Source organism: Corapipo altera, unplaced genomic scaffold (assembly GCF_003945725.1).
Source record: "Corapipo altera isolate COAL_440 unplaced genomic scaffold, ASM394572v1 161, whole genome shotgun sequence".
Lineage (NCBI taxonomy): Eukaryota > Metazoa > Chordata > Aves > Passeriformes > Pipridae > Corapipo > Corapipo altera.
In genome coordinates, this window is record NW_020884979.1 from 1,237,465 (window position 1) to 1,265,021 (window position 27,557).

Here is a 27,557-nt window from a genome sequence, read left to right on the forward strand (position 1 = left end):
TCAAATCCCAGACAAATTCAAAATACTGACTCTGTGTCTACATATATATATATATATATATAAAAACACTTGCTATTTTGAAGTGAAGGCTGCAAACTTGCAAGCACCTTTGTCACCATGGTTATATCAGCTCAGAAAAGGGAATTGCTTTTACCTGGAGTTTCTATTAAGGTGAATTTGTTCCAAGGGAAAGCAAGAGTGGGTTTTGGTTGGTTGTCTAACATTTGTTTTCTCTAATCATCCCAGTGTTTCCAAGGCTTTATGGAAGAGGCAGCACATTCATTTCCAAGTGTTGCAGCCCTCTGGCTGCACTGGGAAGAGAGAGTAAATAATGACTTGAAATGGACTCCAAGCTCAAACACCTAAAGACAATCCCCCACCCCTCTGCACTGCTGTTCCATGAGGCTCAGGTCTCCCCTGCTCTCCTGCCCCGTTACCCCAGAGCACATGGAAATGATTCCCTCCAAAGCCAGGCAGACTGGCCAAGTCAGAGCTCCTAATGACATCCACATTTAGCATCCTCCCAGCCAAGGAGGGGTGGGGGAGGTAACACACCCAGTTAAGAGCAGAGGAGGGCACTTGTTTTCTCCTTCCAGCAGGTGCAGCTCACCTCCCAGTTACCCAATGCATAATTACACAAGGTGCTCACAGCACCCATGGTTACTGCCACCCTGGATCTCTTCACACAGTGCATTCCTCTTGGCAGCTCCATTTATGCAGTTTTGGGACATGCACAGTGTTTTTCCGGGTGCAGGGGATCACAGGAGAGGGATCAAAGCCCTCACACTCCTGTTTTAAGGCTCATTCTGTTGGGTTGGGGTTTGCAGTTGGCAACACTGTGAAGATCTTTTGCTACAAGAGGCAGTTTATATTGATTTAAAACTAGTGGGCCATTGCAATCAGTAATTCCTGCCTCAGTGAGGGCTGCCTTGGCCAGGAGTACAGACAGAGCCTTTAAACAAACCAACACTTTGAGCCCCCAGGTCAGATACAGCCGTCGAGCACGCGCTGGAGCACAGATGCCACCAGCAACAACCCCAGTGAGTGACACTGCTGTCCCACAGCCCAGGCTGGTGCTCTCTGCAAGGCTGAACTTGGCAAAACACTTGCCAGGCACTAGAGACAGGTTAAAAAAAAAAAAAAAATAAATAAAAAAGAGAGGTAAGTATCTGTCAACTCCACAAATCAGAGAAGCTCATCACTGGCCTTGACTTCAACCTTTCGACAGTTCCAAAAACTCTCAAACAGGATATTCAAGTAGGGCTGAGCAGACAATCACAGGAAATTAATTTTATATTCTGCTAGAGGGAATGAGGCAGCTTCTTTCCAGCTGAGAGCATATAATTATTTGGCACCAAGTGGCTCCATCTCAGAAGCTACGACAGCAGCTGCACAGTCCCTTTTAGCAGGGTAAGTTTATTTTTCCTCTGTCTCAAACCTATTGGTTCTCCAATATAAGCTGTTGGGAGGATTTGGGATTCTGGATTCTTTTCCATACAAACAATTTTGCAACACACCAACTCCAGTCAGACCAGACAAGCCACTAAGGACACATCAGGGCCAACACCACAGCACAGCCCAGGCTGGACAGGACCTCCAAGACCCCCAAAGCTCTTTTCCTCTTTTACTCCAGCATTAATACGGAACGTAACAGCTCAAAATACATCTAACAGACTCTGAAAGGAAGAACATCTGTCCTTATCCGAGGACACGACAAGAGGATGGTGACCACAGCTTTTATCTCCCCAGAGCAGGACGACTAAGTTAAAAACCCAAACCGCCCCCTTCTTAACCGTGCAGTGAAGCTCAACTGGGTCTACACTAATCTGCTTTCAGAAAAATATTGTTATGCTGTAGGAGGAAGGACTTCCATGCTTTTCAATAAATGCATTGTTTAGAAGAGAAGCTGTTTAGAAGAGATTTATTAACAAAAACTATTATTATTAATGAGACATGACCAACCACAGCAACATCTCATTAGTCCACGTATTGATTTTGTTTCCAAGGCAAATTTCAAGCAAAATTCTGAGACTAAACTTTTTTTTTTTCAAGATGGAGACTCAAATAAGGTTTCCTGTCCAAAACATTTAGAGATGTCATTATTTTTCCAAGCTGCCTCCAATGAGTAACTTGAGGGGGAGGTTGTTTTTGTTTTGTTTTTAGAACCAGAACTAGTTACGGCCTCTCTATAAAGCAGAAAGAGGATTTCAGAGCAAGTAGTTCTGGTGCCAATATTGCAAAAATAAGCAACTTGCATAATCTCCGAAGCATTCATATGGAAGTTCTCCTTCAGAAAGAGGCCTTTGATGATGCTGTGGTTTTGACAGCAAGATCCTTATATGGATTCAAACCCCACAACACGTTTCATACAGAGCAGCAATTGTAACACCAACCGCTGAGAACGTGCTGAATGAATGGAGGCCAGAACCAAGAGACCCATGGAGGCCTTGGGGTTCCTAACTTGAAAGTTTCATACCAGAAACACCAGAGGGTTTTGGCAGAGCTTTTGGTTTTATTTAGACACAGGCAGCTTTCGTAAGAACAAGCTCCATGCCAAACGAGCTCCCGGCCAGGGATGTGCCCAGAGAGCAGCAGGGGCTGACCAAGATGGGGGTCTCTGCTGTTCTTCAGAAGCTGGACATCAACCTCCAGAGACAGGGAGTGCAGCACCCATCTCCTTAGTGCTTGTAATGGAGGCAAGATAAAAGAAGTGTCATTTCTGAGAAGCGACATCAGTGCGAACAGTGTTACATCAGCAGGAACAGGCTGCACAGCTCCTTGACAGGAGCTTGAACTCTTCACCTGTTAAAGCCACTCAGCACATACATCTGTACCTGAGCTTTCCTTGTCCCTAAAGCCCCGTGTCCATGACATGGCTAAGAACCACACAGACACTACACAGGATTAAGGGCAACAACTCCATTAGTGTCCCTAATATTGCAATTCCCCTGCAGCTTTACAAGGAAAACACGAACTGGAGACTTGGTGTGTTTATTGCATACCAGCTGTGCTTCCCAAACCTCCAAAGGAGCAAACTGGTTGGAAAACAGAGGAGCACAGGCACTGTGGAACCCCCCAAGTGCCCGTGCAGTTACTCACTGTGCTCCCCAGGCAGTCCTCCTGGTGGGGAATGAAACAGCATTCCCCTTGTTCCAGAGGGCTCAGAGCTCCCATGCCAGACGCTGCGGAATGCAAGGAGCCAGCACAGGGCTCCTGTGAGGAACAGTGAGGGAAAAAGGAAAGCTCAGTGTATGTTTTGACAGGCTCTTACCACGAGCAATGCAGGAGAGCAGCGTCGCTCACCCCGCAGGCAGGGGAGCACTGCTGAGCCACTGGGAAGGGAAAAGCTGCCCACTGCAGCACTACAGCCAACCCTGCAATTCCCCCAGGAGGCAGCAGCAGCATCCCAGGAGGTACATGGAACCCACCAAGAGTGACTGGTTTTACTCAAGTGACATTTTATCAAGCAGAAGTTTGTCATGCAGAGCCAACTTGGAGGTATTGGTAAGAAACGAGATTATCCACAAGCATCACCTCCTCCTTCCCTCAAAAACAAATAAATAAATAAAAGAGATGACCTGCTCCTTCAGTTTCAGCAGAAGGCTCAGGGAAGACAACATTCAAGCAGCAAAACCCAAACCCCCATTGAAATCAGAGAGACATGCAGTGACCACACTGCTCAGAGACACGCTGGTGTCCCAATGTCACTGCAGTCCCCTGCCAAACACGGGGCTGAGAGCACTGGGGGGGGCTGCAGAAGCAGCAAGCTAAATATTTGGACAGTCTTTTGAAAAGCCAAGGAAGGACCACAACTGGTTCAGTGTAAAAAAAAAAAAAGTAAAGTAAAATAATTATCTTTCATTTAAACCAAGAATATACTTTCATTATGATTTTAAACACTCGGTGGGAAAGAGACACAGCTCATTAAACTGTCAAAAATTAGATAACAAAAGACTGTACTCAAAAGTGCTTTTGGAGAAGTTCTAGATTTCCATTATATTTTTGTGCAACACTGCATTAAGCTCTACTGAATAACACAGAAATACATGCAATAATTAATTTCACTTGTCAACAGTTAGATGTGGACATGTCCCATCTTGCCAAAATGAGAAATGTAATTTACGTTTCCTTTGTCACCTGTTATATCAGAGACTATGCATTAAGCAGGATTAAATTATGTTCATTTTTGCCAAAAGTAACAACATTATTACAGCCACAGGGATTTGCAGAGGAAATCCATTCTCCACAGGATTTTTCTGTGAAAATGATGTTAAGCACTTAAAAATTATCTATAATATATAGGTGTTTTGCATAAACTTCCATGCCTGGGTACCAAATTTGAATTGGAGAGCTCCAACAGCGCTCAGTAGTAAAATCTGATAAATCCTTTCTGCTTGTTTGTCAGGGAAGTATTTTTATATGTGCCAACCTCACACAAAAGACTTCATGTTCTCTCTCTGAAAAATGCCTAATTAGAACACCTGCCCTTTGCTAGCCCCAAATGTGGAGAACCACATCAGTTTAGGAGCTTCTGGAAGCAGAAGGATGGATCCAGCAGGAGGAGCTGGTCCATGAGGTTCACATCAACAGGACCCTCCAGGCTGCAATCACCTGCAGCGTTCCTGGATGTGCCAGGCTCCTGATTTACAGCTGCTGCAGGAAGGCTGCACAGGGACATCACAAGTACAGAAATTTCTGCCTCAGAATCCCAAAGAGCAGCTGATCCACAGCAAAAGGCGAAAATTTGCCAGGAGCCCGTTCCACCAATAATCTGGGAAGAAAAGGGAGGGCTGGGAGCAGCCGTGGTTCAGGTACCATCACGTGAGCAGCACTTTGCTGTCTGTCAGATGGCTCCATTACTCAGAGGTCTGGATCCATCTGTTCCCATCAGAGCGTGAAGTGGCTCAGTGTGAGCCCTGCACGGCTCTTTATTGCCACACACATCTGTTCTGCCTCTCTTCAGCCTCCCCACTGCCCCAGCACAGCAACACACCCCCACCCCATGCCAGCTATAAAATATATACATCAAAAGAAGAAAAACACTCTCCAGCTGGCAACTGTAGCCTCACCATTTAGTCCCCACGAACTTCTAGGAAAGCACATAAAGCATTTATGTTTCAAATAGCTTTCCTACTTCCAAGGTGCTGCAAAAACATATCCTTCTCCCACGCAGCTCTTCTGGCTACTGCAAAATCCTGCTAAACCCCAGTGGGGCTGCAGAGCACTGACAGGTCCTGCACTGCTCCCAGGCCCCTGGGTCAGCTCTCAGAGTGCTCTCAGGCCACCAGGTCAGCCTTGGCTTCTTGAGGACACCTCTCAGAGCTGCCTGCCAGCCTGACTCTGCTCCTCTGCCCAGCAGCTTGGTTATTTCCAGTAGTTCCCACCCATCACGACATCCTCTGACAGACCAGCTTGCCACTAAACCACTCCCAAAGAACTGGAGACCTCCAAAGAGGGAGTAAAATCAAACAGGTCTGGGAAAGCCCAGGTGTCATGAGCACAGGTGACAAATAAGCAGGTGAATAACCCACCCAAAAGCATCAGCTGAGCTGATGTAACTGTTACAGCCAAGGCATCCACAGCACTGCTCAGGCTCTGATTCTCCAGGATTTTTTTTTTTAAACTCTAAATACTGCTTGGTGCCTAGAGAGAATCCCCAAATGGTTTGAGTTGGGAGGGACTTTAGAGCCCACCTAATTCCAACCAGAGCCTAAGGAACAGCTTCTCTCAACTCAAATCATCAACACCCACAATCCTGTTGCCTGTTCAAAGCACACAAGGAGAAGCACTAGGAGGTAACAGCAGCCTGGAAAAAAAAAAAGAAACAAGCTCACACAAGTCTAAAAAGCCTCGTGCTGTTTACAAACACACAAATCTCTCTACACATGCATAAAGGTCTCTGAGTTTGGTAAATCTGCAAAAGAATAGGGCTGTAGGAGGAAGAGGCAGGACACAACCTGCCTGCTTATCCTACCCCAGCCAGCAAGCCCAAGCCCACCTGTCATCACCAGGATTATATAGTGTAGCATTATATATGTCTAACCTTGATCTTCATTAAAAAACTACTAAGAAATCCATTTATATCCACTTATATTTATACATGTTTCCAGGGGCAGGGAAAAAAAAAAAAAGAGACTAAACAATGCCTTCCAGGGGCAAACACCTGCCCCAAATCAGCAAGATCTACGGATACCACCAGTTCTCCCATCCCAAAGAATAACTGACTTTGGTGTAGTCAAAACAAGAGCACAACTACAAGTGTTTACCATCACCTTTCTCCACAGGGTTATCTAAAGAGGAATTTGGCACCAAAACAGAAGTATGGAGTAGGTGAGCTCAGTTCCATCAGCTCTACAACAGGTATTCAGAGTCTGTTCTCCAGAGCACAGCTGCCAAGGTCACGTGTATATTGAACATTAAAACCTCACAGCAACACCACTTTGCCCGTGGATAAAGTTCTCCCAGGTTTAGCCTTGGAGGAAATGAACCCAGGAGAGCTTAAAGGAACTAAGTGCACTTATTCAAAAACCACTCTATCTGCTTCCTGGTAAAAAAACCATTTCCCTCTCAAGGGATTGGCATGTGAACTATGTTTATCATCTGAAAAATCACACAAGTTTTGCTTCAGTTTTGAATGAGACTGATACAGTCTGTGCTCGGTGTTTCAGTGATTTTTTTCCCCCCTGCAAGGTGCTTGCTTTGACCTGAATAAAGCAAAACTGAGTCACAACTGAAAAAGGCAATGTTTCTTATCTGCACTTATCCCACTCCATCAGCTCTGCTGGAGACTCTGGCCCGAAACACCTCAGTAAAGAAAGACAGAAGGAAAGAAAGGAAACCTTCCATGTTTGCAAACCATGCACTTCCCATTTAAAACACAAACGTTGTGTTACTCGTGCCAAAACAGACTAAGTAAAAAGAAAACAACTGTATATCTGTAACACCAAACCCCAGTCCAACACTAGGACAGCACCTGCAGTTTGGTACCGGGAGCATTTATTTTAATCCAACTCATGCTTTCATATTCCCACCTACTGCCAAAATCTACCACAAAAGCAAGGGAGAGAACAGATGATTCTCTAAGAGATGTTTATTTTGGAGTGGGATTTTTTTTTTTGAGAAATCATTCAGAACAAGTTCACTGAATAGAACTTGTCCCAGACGCTTGACCTGCTACAGAATATCAGACAAATCCCTTCTCCCCCATGACAGCTTTCTAGAAATAAATTACCTTATACAAGACAAAAGTATTAAGTCCATCAGTTTTTTGAGAATATTTCTTGCAATCTAAGACAGGAACAGACAAGACATAAGAGGCAGACCATCACCTGAAATGCCTGTTCATGAATTCCATCCCTAACCCTCCAGCTGGGTAGAGAGGAAATAGAGATCACAGGTTCACAGTGAAGGTTTTGGATGTTTCCACAGATTAAAGGAGGTGCATGAATGGTTTTGCACCTTCCTGCTCAGCCACAGTAGCACAGAACACAGCAAGAGACTCCCTGTTATCCAAAATATACAACTGGTATATAAACACAGGCCCAACCTACAATTCCAGACTATCAACAAGATGTCAACACACTCCCTGTGCTTGAACCAGGCCAGATAAGCAAGGAAGGGATGTCACAGCAGCAAAGGCTCCTCTAAGGCAGTACTGGAGGAGGTAGAATTAATTGTCATAGTACTCAAAGGTTCTACAAACACCAGATAAATATGCTCATCAAATAATGCCATGAGTGTAAATCCATCCTCCTGCACCAGCCCTCCCGCTCTCCCTGTTTACAGCCTCCAGCAGAACTGATGGAGCTATAAAAGAACTCCCTCATCACCACCTGCTCAGCCTTCAGTACACTGAATATCTTCAAAAGAGAGAAAAAAAAAAAAAACCTCCCCAAGAACGTACATATTGCCAAACTGGCTCTCCCTGTGTGACATCCCAACACAACAGTGTCACCAGGCAGTGTGTAACTGTGCCCAGGCTGGAGCCAGGGGAAGGAAAGCAGGAACCAGGCATGGCTATAGCTAAATTAAAAAGCCAGTCTTATTTGCCATTTCACTGTTTTTCTTCATTGAAAAAACGCAGGCATTTAGTTTGTTTTAAATCATCTACCAGGTCCAACGTGGGGAAGGTGAGTAACTTGGCTGGCAAGACCCAGCATGCTGTATTGTAACCCGGGATGGTTTTCTGCCCAGCAGATGCTCCCACCTGGGAAAAACTCCAATTACTTTCTCCTGTTTGGGTGACTGTATTGAAAAAAATGTGGGGGTTTGAAAGTCCTCCAGAGGGACAGACTCTCATCTCCTTTTCACTGCACTGAACAGTCATCTGAGGCAGCTTTAGAACCTGGAGGGAGACAATTATGATAACAATCCCCATAAATCTGTCTAAATGCCTGCAAAAAGAACACTTTAAGTAAAAGCTTTCACTTGGTCAAATAGCCAGTGAGCTCCCCAGCAAGCCAGGAAAGCACAGGCTCAGGAGGGGCCCAGCAGCTCCCAGATGGAAGCAGTTACTCAGCTGTGAGCTCCTTTCCAGGTGATGGAAAGGCAGTGCAGGACCCACCAGGTGTTACAGCTCTGACCACTGCACCCACACCTCACCCTCAGCTTTAAGCTGCCAGCAACTTCTCCATATGGCTGCATTCATGGAGAAATGGGATTAAAAGATTCAGTCACTGAATTAATAATAGTGTTGACTTAGCAGTGTATTAATCATCCTGCTGACTTCTGTGGGTCTCAGAACACTGCACCACACTGGATAGACACTCATTTTACACCTCTCATCAACTTGGCTGCTCGTGTTCAGAGCTTTAAAAAACAATTCCATGATAAACAGGCTTTATTAGACTTGGAAGTGTTCATAGAGAGCTATAACTCTCATCACAGAAGTCAGAGGCATGTGCTGGAATGAGCAGACTGGTCTCCATATCGACCTGGCTCAGAAATGCCACGACAATTTCCCCCAGCAGTAGATAATGAAAACCTATAAAATCACATCTCAACCATAATAATTCATATCCCACTTTCTATTGCTACTCAAAAATTCATCATTGCATAGCATTCAGTAATTGCTAACCTTAAACAAATACAGATTAATGCCACTTTTTAATCAAATCCCACCTACCTGCTCCCTAACTGTTTTTCAGTCAGTCTTCCCAACAAACAGGAGGATATATTCAATGTAGTCAAAACCCCGTTGGATTTCCAAATACATGGTGCAATTTTTCAAGTTATTCCCAAAGCACATTCACAGGTCACACCTTTAATGAAACTTTAAGACCAGCACACAGAGAACAGGGATTTTCTTTTTGCCTGTGACATGTTATGTAAAGAGCCCCAAAAGTTCCTTGCCACGAACAGCCCCTGAAACTTGAAATCAGTGATGATATTCAACACCTCTTAACATATGCCTAAGAGCCGAAATCTTTACTACCCAAGACTTCCAGGGTTTTACTTTAATGCTGGCAGACAAAAGCACCAAGATCAAAATGCTAAAATACGGAAGAAGTGAACAAAAAGAAGGCAGCAGAGAACAAGTAACACGGCGGGGGTGGAAGGGAAGTGGTGAAGAACCTCATTAGTCAGGCAAGAGTTTAATTAAAGTGTGGAAAGGGCAGTACTGCCAAATTCCACAACGAAATCATTTTTGAGCTAGAGGTGTGCAGAGCCCCAGAACTGGGAGCTTCAAGGCAATGGAAATTTAGTGCAGTGGCTTTAAAACAGGAGACAGGAAAGCAAAAAGCAGAGCTGTACGTTAGGATTTGTTTTGTGTCATGAGTCAGCCAAATAACACTGGGGGCAACTCTTTCACTGTGCTGGGTGAACCCTCTGCCCCCACCCAGGTCAGGGAGGAAGGTGCTGGCAGAGGATTCACTCCCAGCACACTTAAAAGACCACATCAGACAAGGGGAATGGCTCATACACCAAGGGGCAAGGCAGCTCGGGAGGCTCAGACCCAACACAAATTGTTTTAAGAGATTTCCTATTGGCATAAAAGAGGTGGAAGAATTACCAGGAGAGCTGCACAGCACCAGAAAAAAAAAGGAAGCCCAAAGAGGAGTTAAATTCACATCTTTGGAGAGTTTTAAAAGCACACCTGGACAAGGTCCTAAGCAACCTGGTGTAGCATTGAATCCAGACATGATCTGAGTGGGTGGAAGCTGCAGAGGTTCCCTCCATGAAAACCACCCAACAATTGTCCAAGTTTGCTGCTCATTAACATTCACAGGGAAAACTTGCAAAATTTGAGCTTCTTCCAACCTGAACACTGACTAAGCCACGATAACTATCATTTAAAATCTCTCTGCTTCCTTCAAGATGATCTGATTCTCCATTCTAAAAGCTCCTAATGTAAAACCCCCCCGGGCTGTACTCAGACACCAACACATTGCAGACAAAATCACCCCCCATCCAGGAGCACGGCTTCCACCCTGTCAGGTGTGAGTGGTTAATCACTTCTCTGCCCATCAGAACATCAGCCCCAGCTGAGTGTCCTAATTGGATCCAAGTTCAGCCCCCAAGTTGCCTCCGGTAACTTTTCAAACCACGATACCACCCACTGATACTTGGATTTATCCCAGTGCCTTTTAAACTTTTAATCATCTGTCTGTACATTTTACTTCAGCTTTCATTAACCCACACTCAGATGGCCACAGTGTTACTAAAGTCTTCCAGCATCATGCAGATCCCGTGTCCTTTTTGCTCGGGCACAGCTTCCAGCTCTGTCGGCAAAGGAAGGAAAAGAAAACCTATTTCACAGGCCCGTTTTGAAGAGGGAGTAGCTCCATCCTGAAGTTAAATCACCTGAGAGAGGGGAGCAGGAACACCTGCAGGAACACTCAGCCCCAGAGGGTCGCTCATGCAGCTAAACCTTCCCAGAAACCCACATGTTTACCTTGCAAAAAACTCAATTTTACTGCTGCTGGAACAGGCAACACTGCTACCAGTTCCACTGCTCAGCACCTCTTCAGCTGAGTCTGTATGAAAACCCCTTAACTCTTTCTATACAAGCTCAGAGAGGACCTGGATTTTCAGATTTCCACTAACAAGTATTCCTGCAGCTGCAGCAGCATTCCTCTGTGCTCCTGGTTATGCTGGATGGGATACACCTTCTAAAGCAAGACAGGCATGGAAAAAACAAGATACGTATAACTTCAGGTTTATTTGACTTGAGTTTTGTCATGAGAAAAGAAGCTTGAAATTTTTAACAAAGCCTTATCCAAAACATTTGGTGGCAGCACTTGTTTAGACTTTTGTCTGTAGGGAAAGCCAGATAATCCTGCCTACACAATTTCCTTGAGAAGGTGATCACAGAACTTTAATATTGACCTGTTTGTTAGCTTGAAAACCAAGAATAAAACCGACTTTTATATAAACAAGGAGGAGGAATTTTTTTATCACCATACCCAGCACACAATCCAAGGAGCAGACAGAAATTTGCGTGCCTTCCTCTTTACTTACTTTATGCAACCACTTGCATGTTTAAAGAAGCTTTTCTTTGTCCCTTCCCCTTCCAATAGAAAAGGCTCATTCTGATCTAAGCACACACACAACCAAGACACCAAGTTGGCTGTAAAGCTTCCCAATGTTTTCTGCTGAATTCGAGATTTTTTTTTCCATGGAGTTATTAATAAACAAGGACAAGAGGCAACAAAAACATCCATGCCACAGTTTTCAACTTTGTTAGGTAACCCCTGTGAGGTCTGGGGAAAGGCTGGAGGAGAAAACAAGGCTTGCAAGGCAAAACCACCACTTTCCCTGGAGATAAATGGCACATTCTTCCCCTACAAAATGTTTCTGATTTCCCCCAGTTGCTGAGCACTCTTAACACACGGCCCAACACAGAGATCAGAGGACTTCCAACACCAGGTGATTACAGCACAACACTTGTTAGTTAACTTCCAAGTTAAGTAACTTGGAAGACTAATTCCAGCAGGATCCCAAAACCCTCTAGGCAGAAAGAACAGGAACTACTCACCTCACGCTCCGAGCTGAGGAAAGGGAAAACTGAAGAGCACCAGGGGAGCTGGTGCTGCTCCCTCAGCCTTTGTGCTCTGCTCAGTCCCTGCCCTCTCTGCCCTCTGCAGCTGCTCCTCATCAGGCTGATGCCCACCCAGCTGTTCCTGCTGGACCTAACGGGCACAAAGCCCCTCTGGCCCAGGTGGGACTCATCCCTGCAATCCACCAAGGTGGGGCTGCCACCCTCTACCCAGCTGGTTTTGTTCTGAGCACTGAGCAAAGCTGCTGGGGGGGAGAAAAATCCCAAATTCAGAGAGACAGACACAAGGCTTAACATTGTGCTCCCTCCTTGTTACTTGTTTTTTAAAAGCAATCCCCTTGATGGGGGCTGAGAGAGCTGGGGTTGCTCAGTGTGGAAAAGAAAAGGCTCCAGGGAGACCTCAGAGCCCCTTCCAGTGCCTAAAAGGGGGGTTATAAAAAAGAGGGAGAGAGACTTTTTACAATGGCATGGAGTGATGGGACAAAGGGGGAATTGCTTCCCACTCCAGAGGGCAGGGTTAGATGGGATATTGGGAAGGAATTCCTCCCTGTGAGGGTGGGGGGGCCCTGGCACAGGTTGCCCAGAGAAGCTGTGGCTGCCCCTGGATCCCTGGAAGTGTCCAAGGCCAGGCTGGACAGGGCTTGGAGCAACCTGGGCTAGTGGGAGGTGTCCCTGCCCATGGCAGGGGGTTGGAAGGAGATGGTTTTTAAGGTCCCTTCCAACCCAAACCTTTCTGGGATTCTGTGATACATTAGCAAAGTTCTTAAATCTCTGTCCTAACAGACTGTGGACTTTTGCCATAAAACACTGACACTTAGCAAGGAAAGGTTTGATAGGCATTGCAAGGAGAAAATACCCAGTCCTAGAATCACAGAATCACAGAATCAGCCAGCTTGGAAAGGACCTCTGAGATCACCAAGTCCAACCCTTGATCCACTACCACTGTGGTTACTAGACCATGGCACAAATGCTGCAACATACTGAGAGCAACATACACAAACTCCCTTCCTTGTAGGTGCTGGAAAAGAGGGACAGCTTCCCCAGCCAGTGAGCAGCTCTGTCCTTCAAGCTTCCTGCTCTTTCCTGAGGCACACACAAATTGCCTCCTTTCTGCAGCAGCAACCACCCTGGCATCCCTCCCTTGCATACAAATCAAGCTCTAACCCTGGTGCTCTCACCACAGCCCCAAGTGCAGATTTGACACCACAAAGATACTTCCTAAGGCCCAGGAATGCTCACACTATTATTGGAAGAGGTGATTATTTTTTATAGCCACTCTGTATCATCAGTTTAAGGGAAACCAACTGCCCTGAAAAACACAGTATATTAGGCACCATGTATCTATTTAGAGGGAATGTAACACTGATTACATTTTTTCTCCATTTAGTGTTTAAATTAAGACCCATTTGTGCTTATTCCTTGCGAGCCACAACAGCTGCACAAAGAAACCCCGAGCCCAGGTAGCCCCCCCTCAGCCTGTGTGCACCATCCCACAGCCAGGGATGCTCACCAACACCACTGACTTCGGATAAACCTCCTCCTTCCCAGCTCACACCTGCAACATGAACTGCTCCAGGCGGTTTTCCAACGGGAACAAACATCCAGTTTAATGTCAGAGGCCAAGTGTCCCCCAGAAGGTCCGAGCATTCCGTTTACTTCAGGAAGGGACTCAAAAGGTCACCATTCAAAGGGCAGTGATTCCTAGAAACTAAATATTTACTTACAGAAAATCTGAAGGAATCCCCACAGCTGCCTCAGCCTTCCCTGAAAAGCTCTTTCTGTATCCGGACAAGGGAGGATTCATAAAGGTAAATCATCTGCTTGCACAGGAACTGCAGAAATCCCTCCCTTCCAGGGCTCTCTGCTGGGATAACTCCCGGCATCACCCTGCACTCCTCCAACCCAAACATTAGCTTTCCCCACAGATACAAATCAGAGAATCCTGTAACTGCAACCACAAAGCTGCTGGGGTTGTGCCCAGTCCAGCGTCTCCAGCTCCATGAGGGATGCCTGGCAAAACAGTTCTGCGCCAAAAAACACTTCCAAACAAACCAAGAGAGGGCAAAAAAAAAAAAAATCATGGTGGCCTTAAAATTCAAAAGATACAAGTCATTTTCTGCTTGATTGACTGCAGAACCAGCCAAATGTAAAGCAACTTGCATCTAAGCTTCCCACTGCACCAGTAAAGGTGGGACATTTAATCTCACCTGAATTTAGAAAACTACAGGAAAGCTGGAAATGTTTGATGCTGAAGCTCTGCTCAGTTCACTGCCAGGGATTTGGTACCAGTACTGATGGAATATCCATTTAAATCTGTATCACAGCACTCTGCCAGATTACTGTTTCACTGACAGTAAGTCCAGATTATTTTTCTAAACTGGGATAATCTTCACATAAGCACAGTGGGAGAGGATGTCTGGAAATCAGTATCTCCAATGCTGTCTTCCAAAAATCAGTCTCAACCTATTCTGAGTGAAAAATGCCCAGTGAAGTTTTAGGCTCCCCCAAAACCTCCCAGTAGGGCTCTAATTCTTAGAGTGGAAGTAACAATTCTGTCCTAAAGTCATCATCAGTCAAAGGTCTGAATAAGATGATCCAACCAGCTATGCTCTAAAACACGGTTGCTTTGTGATTATTTCTTTTTTTACTACTTCACATGCATTCTTTCACAATTTTTTGCTAATAATTGATCAGAAATTCACTTGTGGAAATGTTGTGCAAAGACTGATTATGGCTTGTGCTGGGTTAAGCAGACATTTCAGACCACTACGTGTTTCTGTTCAGGTTTGCACTTTAGAAACCAAACCCGGGAGAAGACAGATGGAAAGGGAGAGGACAGGGAGAGGTGCAAGTAAGAATTATTTACCACTGGAGGCTCTGGAGTGTCAAGTCAGCACATTATGTAAAACTAATCTTGCCAGCCACTGGTACTCAGCCCTTTGAGCAAGGCAGGAATTAGTCACAGGCAGCAGCTCTACCAAGAGGCACAACACCTCAGGAGCACCAGAGCAGGGGAGAAGGAAGGGGGGCTGATGGACAAGGTGAGACTGTCCCTCCCTAGGAGATGGAGTGGAGAACACACCAGGGGCTGGAGGGAGCTCCTGGCAAGCCAAGGGAATGGTGCTCAAAGAGCTCTCAAGTTGCTGTCAGGGCCTGTTTCAGGGACCCAAAGGCAGTCTGCATTTAAGTAGCAGCTTACAATGGAACAAAATAAAACCCACCACCTGCAATAGCTGATTTTGTTCCACCGGATCCAGGGAGATTCCTTGTCTCCTGATGGATGAGGCAAGGCCTGCTCCTCCCAGGGGAGCAGTCCTGTACTCCAAAGAAAGCACCAGACACCAGATTAGAACCACAAAAAGCTGATGTTGATCCTCCAGCAGCCTCAACCTCAGTGTGAAGGTGTCTCTGACAAAACACTGTCCCAGCTCAGGAACTCGGGGTGTCTCAAGAGAAGAAGAAAGAAACAAGCAGCTTTAGTACCAAAGAGTCACATGGCTTTTCATGTGTTTTATTCCACTTAATTTTTCTAAATTCTACCTGAATATCACTTCAAAGCTGTTCTGTAAAGGAAATACTTTATGACCACCAGGTAACGCTGACAAAAAGCAGATCATTTGTCAATGCAAGTCACGGGAGGGCATCCCAGAGGGAAACATTCCCATCTCCTCTCTTCAGGATACAAGGGTTAATATACTGTGTTCAACCTCTGAGCTTCATGGCTCGACACTAATTACTGGGGAGAGAGAAGAAGAAAATTAATGGCTGATTAGAGCTGTGGGCAGAAAGGAAACAAGCGTCTAGTCAGAGCCTGGTTATTTTTCTCCTATCAGATTATTTACCTGCAAAACCCACAACCCAATTAAAGCTGCAAACAGCAATTAGAGCTGTTATAAGTTTAGACTTTTTATTAAGGTTGTGCTTCTTCAGTCTTTTGTGAAAAAGTGCAGCTAACAGCCCCAAAATTCCTTGGTGGTCTTGTTCTCACAACAAGGATGAGGGGAAAAAAACCCTATTGCAAGACAAAAGCCTCAGCAGAGAGGGGAAAAGAAGTGTTTATCATTATATTACACTATTAAGTAAGGGAGGAAAAGTAACCTTGCAGCAACAGCACTAGAAGGACCAAGTGATGAGTAAGAACAGCATCTCTGCACCAAAGTTACCAGAACAAATCAGGAATACAGAAGGCACTGAAGTGCTGTGATGTGCCATCAAATTCCTGTATTTATTACAACAATAATGATAGATGGCCAAGTGGGATATGAACAGATGACAACACTTCAACTGCATCCTATTTTTCATCTACTTTCTTCCCACCCCCATTATTTCTGATTGTCTGCCTGGAACCGTCCTTACCCTTTAGTTTGGGAAATAACCACCTTCCCAGTGAGTCAGGGAGATTTATTTACACGGATCAGCAAGTTGTGGAGTTGACTTTCAGTATCACACAACTCAAACCTCATTAGCTGATTTCAAAAGCACGGAGTTATTGCACTTACAATGTCCTTTCAACTTGGATGATAGTCTTCAGGTCTACAGGGAATTATGCAGATATTTCTCAGTGAGAGCCAGGAGGATTTTGCATTCAGGTGATACACAGTACATCAAAATCTCTCTACCAAGAAGCTGCAAGAAGGATTTCCAGTGCTCATGTTTATGTACGAGCTCTTCATGCATCTCAAACAGTCCAGAGCAGAAGTTGAGGGACTCAGCAAAATACCAGTGCAGGAGGAGGAAGATACAGCAACAGCAGCAACAAAACATATGCCTTTTCTTCTATTTTGATTAGTTCTATCTCTTCAGACAAGCTCAAGGTAGATCTGTTCATGGGAAAAGCCTCACACAACTCAGTGATCACAACGACTGACAATTAATATTGAGGTTCAAGCAGCACAGAGATGAACTCAGAGCTGGACAACTGCTGCAAACTCATAAAATGCAAGTTCTAACCACTTAAGCTTTGTGCTTAATAATTCCAGTGGTAAGCCAAGCTGCTCACTAGGTGAGTGTAACTGTATTTAATGAAGTGTTCCAGAGAATGCCTTTTTCAAGGTAAATCGTGGCCAAAATAACTCGTTTAAAAGTATTTTAAACTACCCCGTTCTCACAAATGGCAAAAAAGGGAAATACAGTTGAGAACTAAATGAGCCTAACCTAAAAACAAGACTCATGGGGTACCAGTTAGTGTTATAAAAAAGGAAAGCATGACAATAAAAGGTTGAAAGCTTTGCTATTATCTTTTGTTTCCTTTAGAAAAGCTTGAAGGAGGCAGAGTAACAGAGCTGGAATTAAATAAAATTACCAGAAAACAGTCAGAGGGGGTTTTTTTGAGGGGTGTTGAGTGGAAAGGAGGTAAGGGCTGACTTTACCCAACTTCCTTGGCTAAAAAGTAAACCCAGCCTTGAGTACTGGCCCAGGTTTCCACAGCCAGGTCCCTCCAACACCCACCCAGCAGGGTCTCCGTGTCCTGCACGGTGTCTCCCAGCACCACCACGAGAACTCAGCTTTTCTCATGCCTGCAAGCCACGTATTTTCCACACTCCCAAGGCTGCAAGAAAGCTTGGAAGTGTTCATGAGTCAGAATCCTGCCTGGAGCATCGTCGGCTCGTGAAGGAGGCAAACAGAGCTCTGTGCTGCCATCAAACCCGGGCTGCTTCGGACACACAGGGAGAAGGGAGAGGCTCCCATGATTTGCTTGTGCAGTGCTGATTCCATCTGGTGTGGAAATCCACACAAATTGTGTAAATACTGCCCTGAAAACTGCTGTGGTACTCTGACATTGTAATTCCAAGAACAAACAGCCCTCTCTGGTGCACTCTATTATATAAAATGTCAGGCTAATCAGAGCAATTCAGCTTTATGAGTGTTGCCAGATCTCCTAAATGGGAGTAAAAACGGGGGTAAAAACTGTTGGGGATGAGCCAGTTACACACCTCCCTCTCTTTGAAAGGACAAATGAAAATTAATTACAACTGACTGAGCACAACAACAAACAATTCCTTGGGAGAAAAGAGTGGCTGCTTGAAATCCCCAAAGGCACACTGCTCTGTGCTTAGGTGTTCCTGCCTGTTCCTCCCCACTGAAACTGGAATCATTCAGCAGACCACCTTGAGGAGCATGACTGTATCAAACCAGAGGCTGACTTTTTTTCCAGCCCAAGACAAAAAAAAAGCCCAAATCTCTCCTCTGAGCCACCAAGAGCAGTTTTTACTTCCACGCTCCCCCAGGAAGTAGGTCATGAAAACAGGAGCTCCACCAAAGTGCCTGCCCTAGATCCAGAGCCCTGTGATCCACACACACCAGAGCTGTGTGTGACCAGAGTGCTGGGAGCAGGGAGAGAAGGGCCTCCTGCAGCACATGGAACGTGGCTATCACTGGCTGCACACAGGGGAAAAAGCACAGTTCAGCACAAGCAAAGGAGCTGCTGTGCAGAGAAAAACTGAATGGAGTGCAGGGACAGGCAGCAGAAACAACCCACCTTTGGGGAAAGATGGGAAAAAAACCCAACTTCTGCTCAAAATGCTGTTTACAAAACAAAAAAAACGAGTGCCTGGTGTGTGGTATTGATGCTTCTCTCAAAACCCTGACTCCCTTGCCAACTCAAAGGACTGCAGAGTGTCATATCCTGCCCTACTCAACCCAGCTCAATAACGGAGGGGAGTACTTCGTGGAGCTGTTTGTTTAAAATTACTCTCTTGAGCATTAAATGCCAAAAGGAAATATGGCAATGGTCCCTCCCCCACACACGAGCGATGGCTGATTCAAAACTGGGGTTTATTTTTCGGGAGTACGTGTGCAAACCTGAGTCATGTCCTTTCCCTCTGCACAAGAAGACTCTTAAAGCAAAATTAATCTTAGACACCATTACTCCATTCAACTCTGTGGTCAGAGAAATCTGTGGCTTTTTGGCTTCGAACCAAAGGCCTGTTTTGGACCATCAGCTTTTTGTTACTCCGCGATGGGACTCCCCTCACCCGGCCAGGCCACCAGGAACGGATGGTTCAGCACATGGAATGGTCTCTCCCTCCAAAACCAACTGCCAGGGGTCAAAAAACAACAGCATAGCCTCTGGTTCCTCAGTGCCCTGTGATGCAGGGCACAGACCTGCTGGATGAAAGCCAAACAACACTCCCTCCCAAGTGTTCCAGGCAGTTCATAAAGCATGGGAGTGGCTCACCGGGAGCTTGCAACAAGGGAAAAATCTGTAATATACTCCTTTAATTCAGAGGGGAGTATTTGGAGCTGGTTTCATCACCAGCAATACACACTGCTTGTAATACAACTCTTCCTTCCTTGAGATTTGCTTCTCTTGAATCCCTTACATCCAAGTCCAAGGGAAGGATCCCACTCTCCTCTTAAATCCAACACCCCCAAACCCGGCAGAGACCACACAGCACTGTACTAGTGTAATTACCAACCTAATAAATATTCAGACAGTGGAATTTCTGTTATCCCCGCATCAGGAACAAGTCCCCTGAGAGCAGGAATAGCCTTGCAGGCAGCAGCAGCTCCCCGGGGAGCTCTTCATGCCGTTATGCATCACAAACATGCCAGGCTCCATCACCCGACCAAACATTCAGCTCACCCTTACCCTCTCTGCAGGAAGCCAAGAGGATTTCCCGAGCCACACGATAAATTGGAGCGTTTTCATTCCAAAAAAGGAATCACATTTTTCCCCTCCCCTTGGGGATTCTCTGCACTTCTGCAGCTCGCTGTTATTTCAGGGAGAAATGAACTTTCTCTGCCAGCCTTCCCTCCCATCTCTCCCCCACACAGGAACCTGTGCCATGTTTCGGACAGGTTTCCAATTAATTTAAATTACTATTAAAAGGCTGCTGCTGCATTGCATATTGACTGTGTCTGAGTTTTGCCTAGAAGCAGAAAACATGAACGGGACGTGGTATATCAAATTATTCCCAGTGTTAAGCATTAATAATGACAGAACAGTCATGCAGGAAAATTTGTACATAAAAAGCACCATCCAGACCCCACTGATCGCTTTCTAACACACAACTTGAAAAAATCCTGCCTTGCTCTGGTGCCACCTTGGGCACCCTGTTTTCTCTTAAAATCTTCATTTTTCATTTCTGGAGTTCCTTTGCCAGGCAGGAAACTCACTATCACTTCAGTCCAAACATCTAAGAAAAACGATGTGTCTAAGTTATAAGGATGTATATTTAAAAAATGGTTTAAGTGGAATGAATAACTCTATTTCCTTTTACAATAATCTGTCACAACCAATTTCCTTCATTTCCAGGCATACCTTGGAGCCCACTATTCTGATTACATTTCACAACCTGCACTCTGGACGATGAACATCCATTTGCTACTCCTTCTACAGATTTCAGATGGGAACCAAAAAGAGCACTGCATCATTAAAAGTGATTTTTGGCAAAGAAAACAAGGGTTTGAGACAATTAGCACCATGCCTTAACGAGAGGGTCTATAAGAGTATGTAAGTCAAGTGACAGGTAAGTGCAGAAATAATATAATCACAGCCTGGGTTGGGCTGGGAGGGACCTTAAAACTCATCTCATTCCGACCTCCCTGCCATGGGCAGGGACACCTTCCACTAGCCCAGGTTGCTCCAAGCCCTGTCCTACCTGGCCTTGGACACTTCCAGGGATCCAGGGGCAGCCACAGCTTCTCTGGCCAACCTGTGCCAGGGCCTCCCCACCCTCCCAGGGAACAATTCCTTCCCAATATCCCATCTAACCCTGCCCTCTGGCAGTGGGAAGCCACTGCCCCTTGTCCTGGCACTCCAGGCCCTTGGAAAGAGTCTCTCTCCGTCTTTCTTGTCGGCCCCTTCAGGCCCTGGAAGGCCATAATTCGCTCACCCCAAAGCTTCTCCTCTCCAGGCTGAACAATCCCAACTCTCCCAGCCTTTCCTCCCAGCAGAGCTGCTCCAGCCCTCTGATCCTCTTGGGGCCTCCTCTGGACTGGCTCCAGCAGCTCCATGTCCTTGCTGTGCTGTTCCCAGGGCTGGAGCAGCTCTGCAGGGGGGTCTCCCCTGAGGGGCAGAATCCCCCAAAGAAAAGCACCCAGAGGGACAGGAGCTGACACGGAACAGAGAGCTCAGCAGACCCTCGTGTTGGAGCTGGCAGGGGCAGGGCCATGTGCCAGGGAAGCGCCTCCCGCTCCTCAGGAGCAACGCCTTGGACAAAGCCTTGACAAAGCCATGGACTCACAAGGACCATAGGCCAGGTTCTTCAAGTTACTATTCCAGCCATATCCCAAACATTCAAGTCTCCAACCCAGAAACAAGGCAGCTCCAGAAGCACATTTAAGGAGCCCGTTTTTCCTCAGCAGCTCCAAGGTACAGCAGGAACTGGCACGAGCTCATCCGGATAAACTCACTGTGCGGCTGGAGGACACACGGCATTCCTTGGAACAAAGGAAAACAAGGGGAGCTTTGCCTGGCTGGGGGCTTTTCAGGGTGACACAGAACAGGGAAAACAGGGAGTAACTTCAGGCTTTGGGTAACAGAAGGAGCAGCAGCCACACACACATTTTGGGACCTGGTGATGAGAGCAACTGAAACTGTCACCATAGCACTGTTCCAAAATCCTCTCAAAACACCAGCGTGTTCCACAGATCTTTATTCCTAAACCCTATAAAGCTTCCTAGGCTACGACCTCGCAGGGAACTATTCATTCCCAGCAGGCTGCAGGACAGAACTCAAGGCTGCCAACCACCCAGAGCGGCTTTGTTGTGGTGGTCACTCCCTGGTAGATCCTTCCCAAGTTATACATCTGGGGGAAATTTGAGTTTTAATTATTTCAGTGAGACTGAGAGTTTCCACATTGCACAGCAGCCCTTTCCTCCTGGGGAAGCCAACAATAAATCGCCCGAATGAGCTCTGCCTTTCCTAATTCCTTAAGAGCTGCCAAGAATCCACAAAAAGATAGTGGACATGCTTCGTATTTTCCATGAGACATTAGTGATACCCCACAGGCTTGTCCTGCTGGAAACTAATTCCACATCACACTCAAGTGCTGCATATTTTCATCTTCATTAAGATGACATCTCACTTTGATGACCAATTGAGACTTTAATAACAGGAAGAAAACCCTTTGCCAGATCTTTAATAGAAAAAGGACAAGTCGTTTTCTTTTCATCATTAAATACTCAAGGGCAGAACAGCCCTTAAAGCCAGATCACCCCCAAAAAGTCCCAAAATAAGGTGAAATCCACATCAGCAGTATCACAGGTGGTCTCTCACCCCAAGAGCACTTCAGACATAAGAAGTAATCCCCTGTGGTGAGCACAGAGTGCATAGTTTCATCCAGCAAGATTTATCAGGGACAGTTCCTCATCCCACACACAGCTACCAGGGCTCACAGGAGCAGAAAGCAGCAGCTGGGATTTTGGGAAGAGTGACCACCAGCTGATGCTGCAATAAATGAAGAGTTAAAAAAAAAGCAAAACAAACCACCCAAAATCTAAAACCATCTCTACATTTCCACAGACCTACAAATAGGAGAATAATTTAAATTGCAGATTTGTGTCAGCTCAATGCTATTTTATAGAATGGCAAAGTGGTGACTCATAGCACAAATCTGAAATGAAGTCATATAAGTTGTGTTTTACCCTCCAGACTGGGTGGGACCCAATCTCACAGAAAGTTTCGTCTTTAAGATGAGTCTTAAAACAGCTTTAGGAAATGAACAACTGGGGTTTTTTTCCTTCTCTTTTTTAGGTTTGACTGGTAAGGAGAGCTCTACCCATCCTGTCTGAGCACAGCTCAGGACACTCCCCATGTGGAAGAAGAGCTGCCCTGAAATTTTTATATTAATTACTAGATCAACTTTCCCGTCACGGACCCTAATACAAAGTCTTGCTTACTCCCACGGGATAAATTATAAATAAAAAAAGGTGGTGTCACCAAATAACTGCCAAAAAACCCTAAACCAACATCTAGTCCTCACTGTATAGTGCTCCTCTTTCACACACAGAGAGCCCTGAAAGTGGTTCTCTGGTTTGCTACCAAAATGAACATGATTAGGAGAATGTTTTAGCCACTTCCATACACCAAAAGATACTTCTGCTGGTCATTCCCTCGAAGTTTTAGTTCATAAAAAAAAAAAAAAAAACCAACAAAAAAACCACAATCTAACAAAAAAGCTGAAAAGCACAACATTTTCAACTTAGCACTGCTATGCATTGCTCTATAACTAGCTAAGGGCAGATTCCCTCCTCTCATTTGAAGTAAAAGTGTTGAAAAAGTTTTCCTCCCTCCTGAACCTTTCCAAATAGCCTTGAGCCACAGCCTTCCCTGTGGCAATAAATCCGGTGGGAGGCAGCAGACCTGGCTCAGCCCTGCATTTTAATCACTCTGTCCAGCACTGGAGGGGGCAAGTGGCAATGCCAGCTACAAGAAATCCTTATTTTTTTGCCACCCTCTGCCAGGGTGAGGTGAGAGAGGAGTCAGGGCACAGCAAGTGCACATGTGTGGGATGAGGTAAGGGAAGAAGCAGGAGAAAGAGGAGGGTTGGTGGACAGACCCGTCCTTACAGTGAAATCATCTCAGCTGCATCTCTTCCTGGGGTGCAGCCACTGCTCCTACAGGTGTCCCAGCATGGGAAACACTGGAAGTGCAGCCAAAGATCCAGTGACAATAATTCTTTTATGCCCCTCCAAACCACTGGAGTGCCACCAGCTCTTCGGCTTTTTAATCATTCCTCTGAAAATTTACAATCAGCAGCGTGCAAGGTCAGGAAAACAGCAGTTCAGTTAATTAAAGCAGCCTGCCAGCTTCCATCCTCGGCAAAAACACACACCAAAGTCTTCCAAGTCTCACCATCCTTGCCAGCACCTGAGTTTTGTGAGCCCCGGGCTTCACCTGGCAAATCACCCTGATTCAAGAGATGGGCAATTAAACTGCTGCCAGCAAGGGAGGAGGTCCCAGAGGAGCAGCACCAGGGAAATTCTGGCCACACTGCTGAGCAGCAGCTTCTCTGGAAGTTGATGCTGCGACGGTTTCAACCATAGCACAGAAATAAAAAAATACATCAGGTACACATTGTACCTATGCTGAATAAGGGACAGCTTCAGCAGGATGTCCACTGCATCCTCCTCCCGAGGTTTCTCTCATCCCACACCACCTCTCCTTGGCACCGAGCAAGATCTTTGCAGGATACACTCTGTACTGCACCCTTAACACAGGGCTGCCTGCACCAAAACCCCACCCAGCCTGGGGGAGAGACTGACACAGGTAACCCTGGGCCTCATCTGGAGCAGAGAGAAAAACCTGCAGGTCACCCAACACCTGCTTGAAATCTGGCTGCAGTTCAGCCTGGGTCAGTTTTTACTTCTTAGGCTTCCTGTCACTAGGAGTCATCACTCCTGATCTAGCCAGAACTGCCAGGAGTAACTCCCACAGGAGTGCCACATACAGCCCAGCCCTTGATTTCCTACAGGTATTTCTGCCAGATTTGAACCACAGAATTCCATCCCAATCCAACATGCACCAGGAAACTCAGTCACAGGCGACTCTAATCTTTATGGGAAGAAAGCCATGAGCATTAGGAATTCAGCACACAAAACAGGAGCATTCTATTGAAGTCCTTTGTCTACCACCACATATTTCAAACAGATTTATAGCTTGCTTCCTTGTGAACCTTTTTCCCACTGCCCCCCAGCCATAAGGATCTCTCAGCTTGGGCATCTGACCCTCAACACCCACAGCACCCAGAACAGGCAGGAGTCAAAGAAAGGGCTTCCCTTGTTTCATAAGGAAGTTTCCTCCAAGGAACATCCCTTCCATTCTCGTTTTTTGCCCTGTCTTGCTGGCACACAGAAAAGGAAACCACACACAGTACTTTTATTCCCCCTCATCTTGCTTGCTGATACCAACTTTTGCCACTTCTGGTCTTCCCCCTCAGCACCATGAACCAAATTTCCTCTTCACACCTGACCTCCCAGCTCCCAACAAGAGAGCACACACAGCATCAGCTTCAAACAAACACCAACACCCCTGATGTTCCACTCTACGAACCATTCCACCCTACTCATCTCCAAACCCGTGGCCATCCACACGTTCCCCCTCATGTTACAACCCCCCAGCCAACTCCAGCACCTTCTCCACTGCAAACATGCCTGGGAGCTCTCCCCTCTCCACCTCTGCAAGGCTTCTTCCACTCTCACATAGTTGCAACTGAACTGGGAGAGGGGAAAGAGATGCAGCCTCTGCTACTTCTGCTCCAAGTCCATTTATTCAGCTTTGTCATATTCTTCCAGCAGTGTGGATGCTCCAGCCCTTTGTCCCACGTGGTTCAGCCTCCTCCCCCTGCCCAGCCCTCCTGCCCTGGACACCACCACCACTTCCAGAGGGGAAATCCACAAACAGAAATAATAAACAATTCCTCCAGTTTGTTTGTTCCTAGTGGGGGATCAATGAGGGAACTTCTCATTCATGGTTCCTGCCTCCTCCTCCCCAGGTATCTCACCCTCTGTGGATCTGCTGGGACAGACCGGCAGGATTCGTGTCTTCTCCTGGATCCCACATCTCCACACTGAGCTCTCCCAACTTCCCCTAGGTTTCAAAGCTCCTAAGCAAGCTGTGAATGCTTCATTCCAGCCCTATGCCTCCCAGTATCACTCCCACAACACAAACCAAGTATTTGTTTCAAAGCCTGGACCCCCCTCACCCTCCCTCCTGTTTGATGTTATCCCAACCTCCTTTTTCACACCTCACCCAGCCCCTGGGGGGTTTTTTTGTTTGTTTTAAAGCACTGCCCTCTCACAGTAATCTGGTCTCTTGGTCCAGTTTCTTCCAGTGTAATTTATATCCCTTTTGTAAGAACTCATCCGTAAGACCATTTAGCATGTCCACCATATTCTAAGAAAGCCCATTTAATTTATCACCTCTGCTAGAAACCAGCCATCCCAAGAAGTAACCAAGTAGAATTTATGGCTCTAAAAACAACACTGCACAGACAAATACCTGATATAACCACTCTATTAATTATACCTATATTATACAATCTCTTCTTATCTCTTTCCTAATACAATCCATAGACTCAGGAAGCTCATACAGCCCAGTCCTATCACAGAAAAGGATCAATTCTTCATCAGCCATAACTGACTGATGTAAGTCTAACCTGTCCCAACCACCTCCAAGAGCAAAGACTGAACACCTTTCCCAGGAAATAATTCAGCATTTCAGCACTCTTACTGTCAACAGGGATTCCCAGCACCTACCAAACCACTCTCCTCACACTGTGAGCTCATTATTTCTCCTACCCAGCACAGATTTGTCTGGTTTTCTGCTTCCTCTTTGCAGCAACCTCCTTTCGATTTTCTTTTCATTCTGAAGAGCTCCAGTTCCCGTAATTTCTCCTTGAAGATCATTTATTCCAGGATTTGGCAGCTCTCAGGTCTCTACTCTCTCCCAGTGGTCTGCACAGTTTCTCAAAGTGCAGTGTGATGGAAAGGATAACTCATCTTTGCTGGGAGGAGATAAATAGGCACATTGCAGTCAAAAGGAACCATCAGGATACTGGATCCCGACCTGCTCCCTTGTTTCACAAGGATCCAACACCTGCCTGTTGAAAAGATCCCCAAAAACTAATGACTGCAACACCACAGACAGCCAAGAGCCCAGCTGCCAAAAAAAAAAAACCAAGCAGCACAACCCAACCAGAGCCAGGAAGGCTTTCTAATCATCAATCCATGGGACACAAGCAAACCCCTCCTCCTTCCCCAAGCTCCTGAGAGATGGTTTTGGTGGTATGATTTTAGTGTGCTCACACCTCAGTCACGTCCACTCAGCAGCAGCAAAGCATCCTGGGCAAACAGAAGAGATCTGGGGTATTTTTAATGTGTCTTTTTTTTTTTTTTTAAGTCTTCTCTCACATTTACTGGCACACTTCACCCAAGGACTGAAACCGAGCACGAACCTGAGTCTCGTTAAATTAATCACAAAGGTCAGCTTAAATTTAGATGAATATAATTTTTTTGCCGGGCCAGAGCACTAAAGGAGACAACTGAACTGATAATTATGAAAGCTGGAGAGGCTGCTCCACACCTGACCGGGTGCCGGGGGGGGGCCCGGTGTTAACCCTGAAATCGGCACCGCACAAGTCACAACACTTCACACGTGGGAAGGACCGCGCTGCAAATATGGGACTGAGACACCCGACACCGACCGAGCCTCCGGCATCCCAGCGCTGCCAAAACACTCCGGCAGCACCCCGGGGACACACGGACACACACACGGCCCTGCACCCCGGGGACACACGGACACACACACAGCCCTTCACACACGGACACACACACGGCCCGGGGACACACGGACACACACACGGCCCGGGGACACACGGACACACACACGGCCCTGCACACACGGACACACACACAGCCCGGGGACACACGGACAGCCCGGGGACACACGGACAGCCCGGGGACACACGGACAGCCCGGGGACACACGGACACACACACGGCCCGGGGACACACGGACACAGCCCTGCACACACGGACACACACACAGCCCTGCACACACACACAGCCCGGGGACACACGGACACAGCCCTGCACACACGGACACACACACAGCC

At 46.3% G+C, this 27,557-nt stretch overlaps 1 protein-coding gene across 2 annotated transcripts in view; it reads right to left on the bottom strand.

The window, feature by feature from the left end:
• MCU (mitochondrial calcium uniporter) overlaps positions 1–26,365 on the bottom strand; it is an 82,060-nt gene extending 55,695 nt beyond the window's left edge. Inside the window, exon 1 of one of the 2 annotated variants that reach the window (XM_027665639.1) lies at positions 26,243–26,365. In XM_027665639.1, the coding sequence (XP_027521440.1) occupies positions 26,243–26,350 (108 nt within the window). In that variant the 5' untranslated portion in view covers positions 26,351–26,365. Of the gene's footprint in view, positions 1–21,186; positions 21,211–26,242 lie in introns of those variants that run through there. The other variant, XM_027665641.1, reaches the window with a different exon arrangement.
• Positions 26,366–27,557: the final 1,192 nt, after the last annotated feature.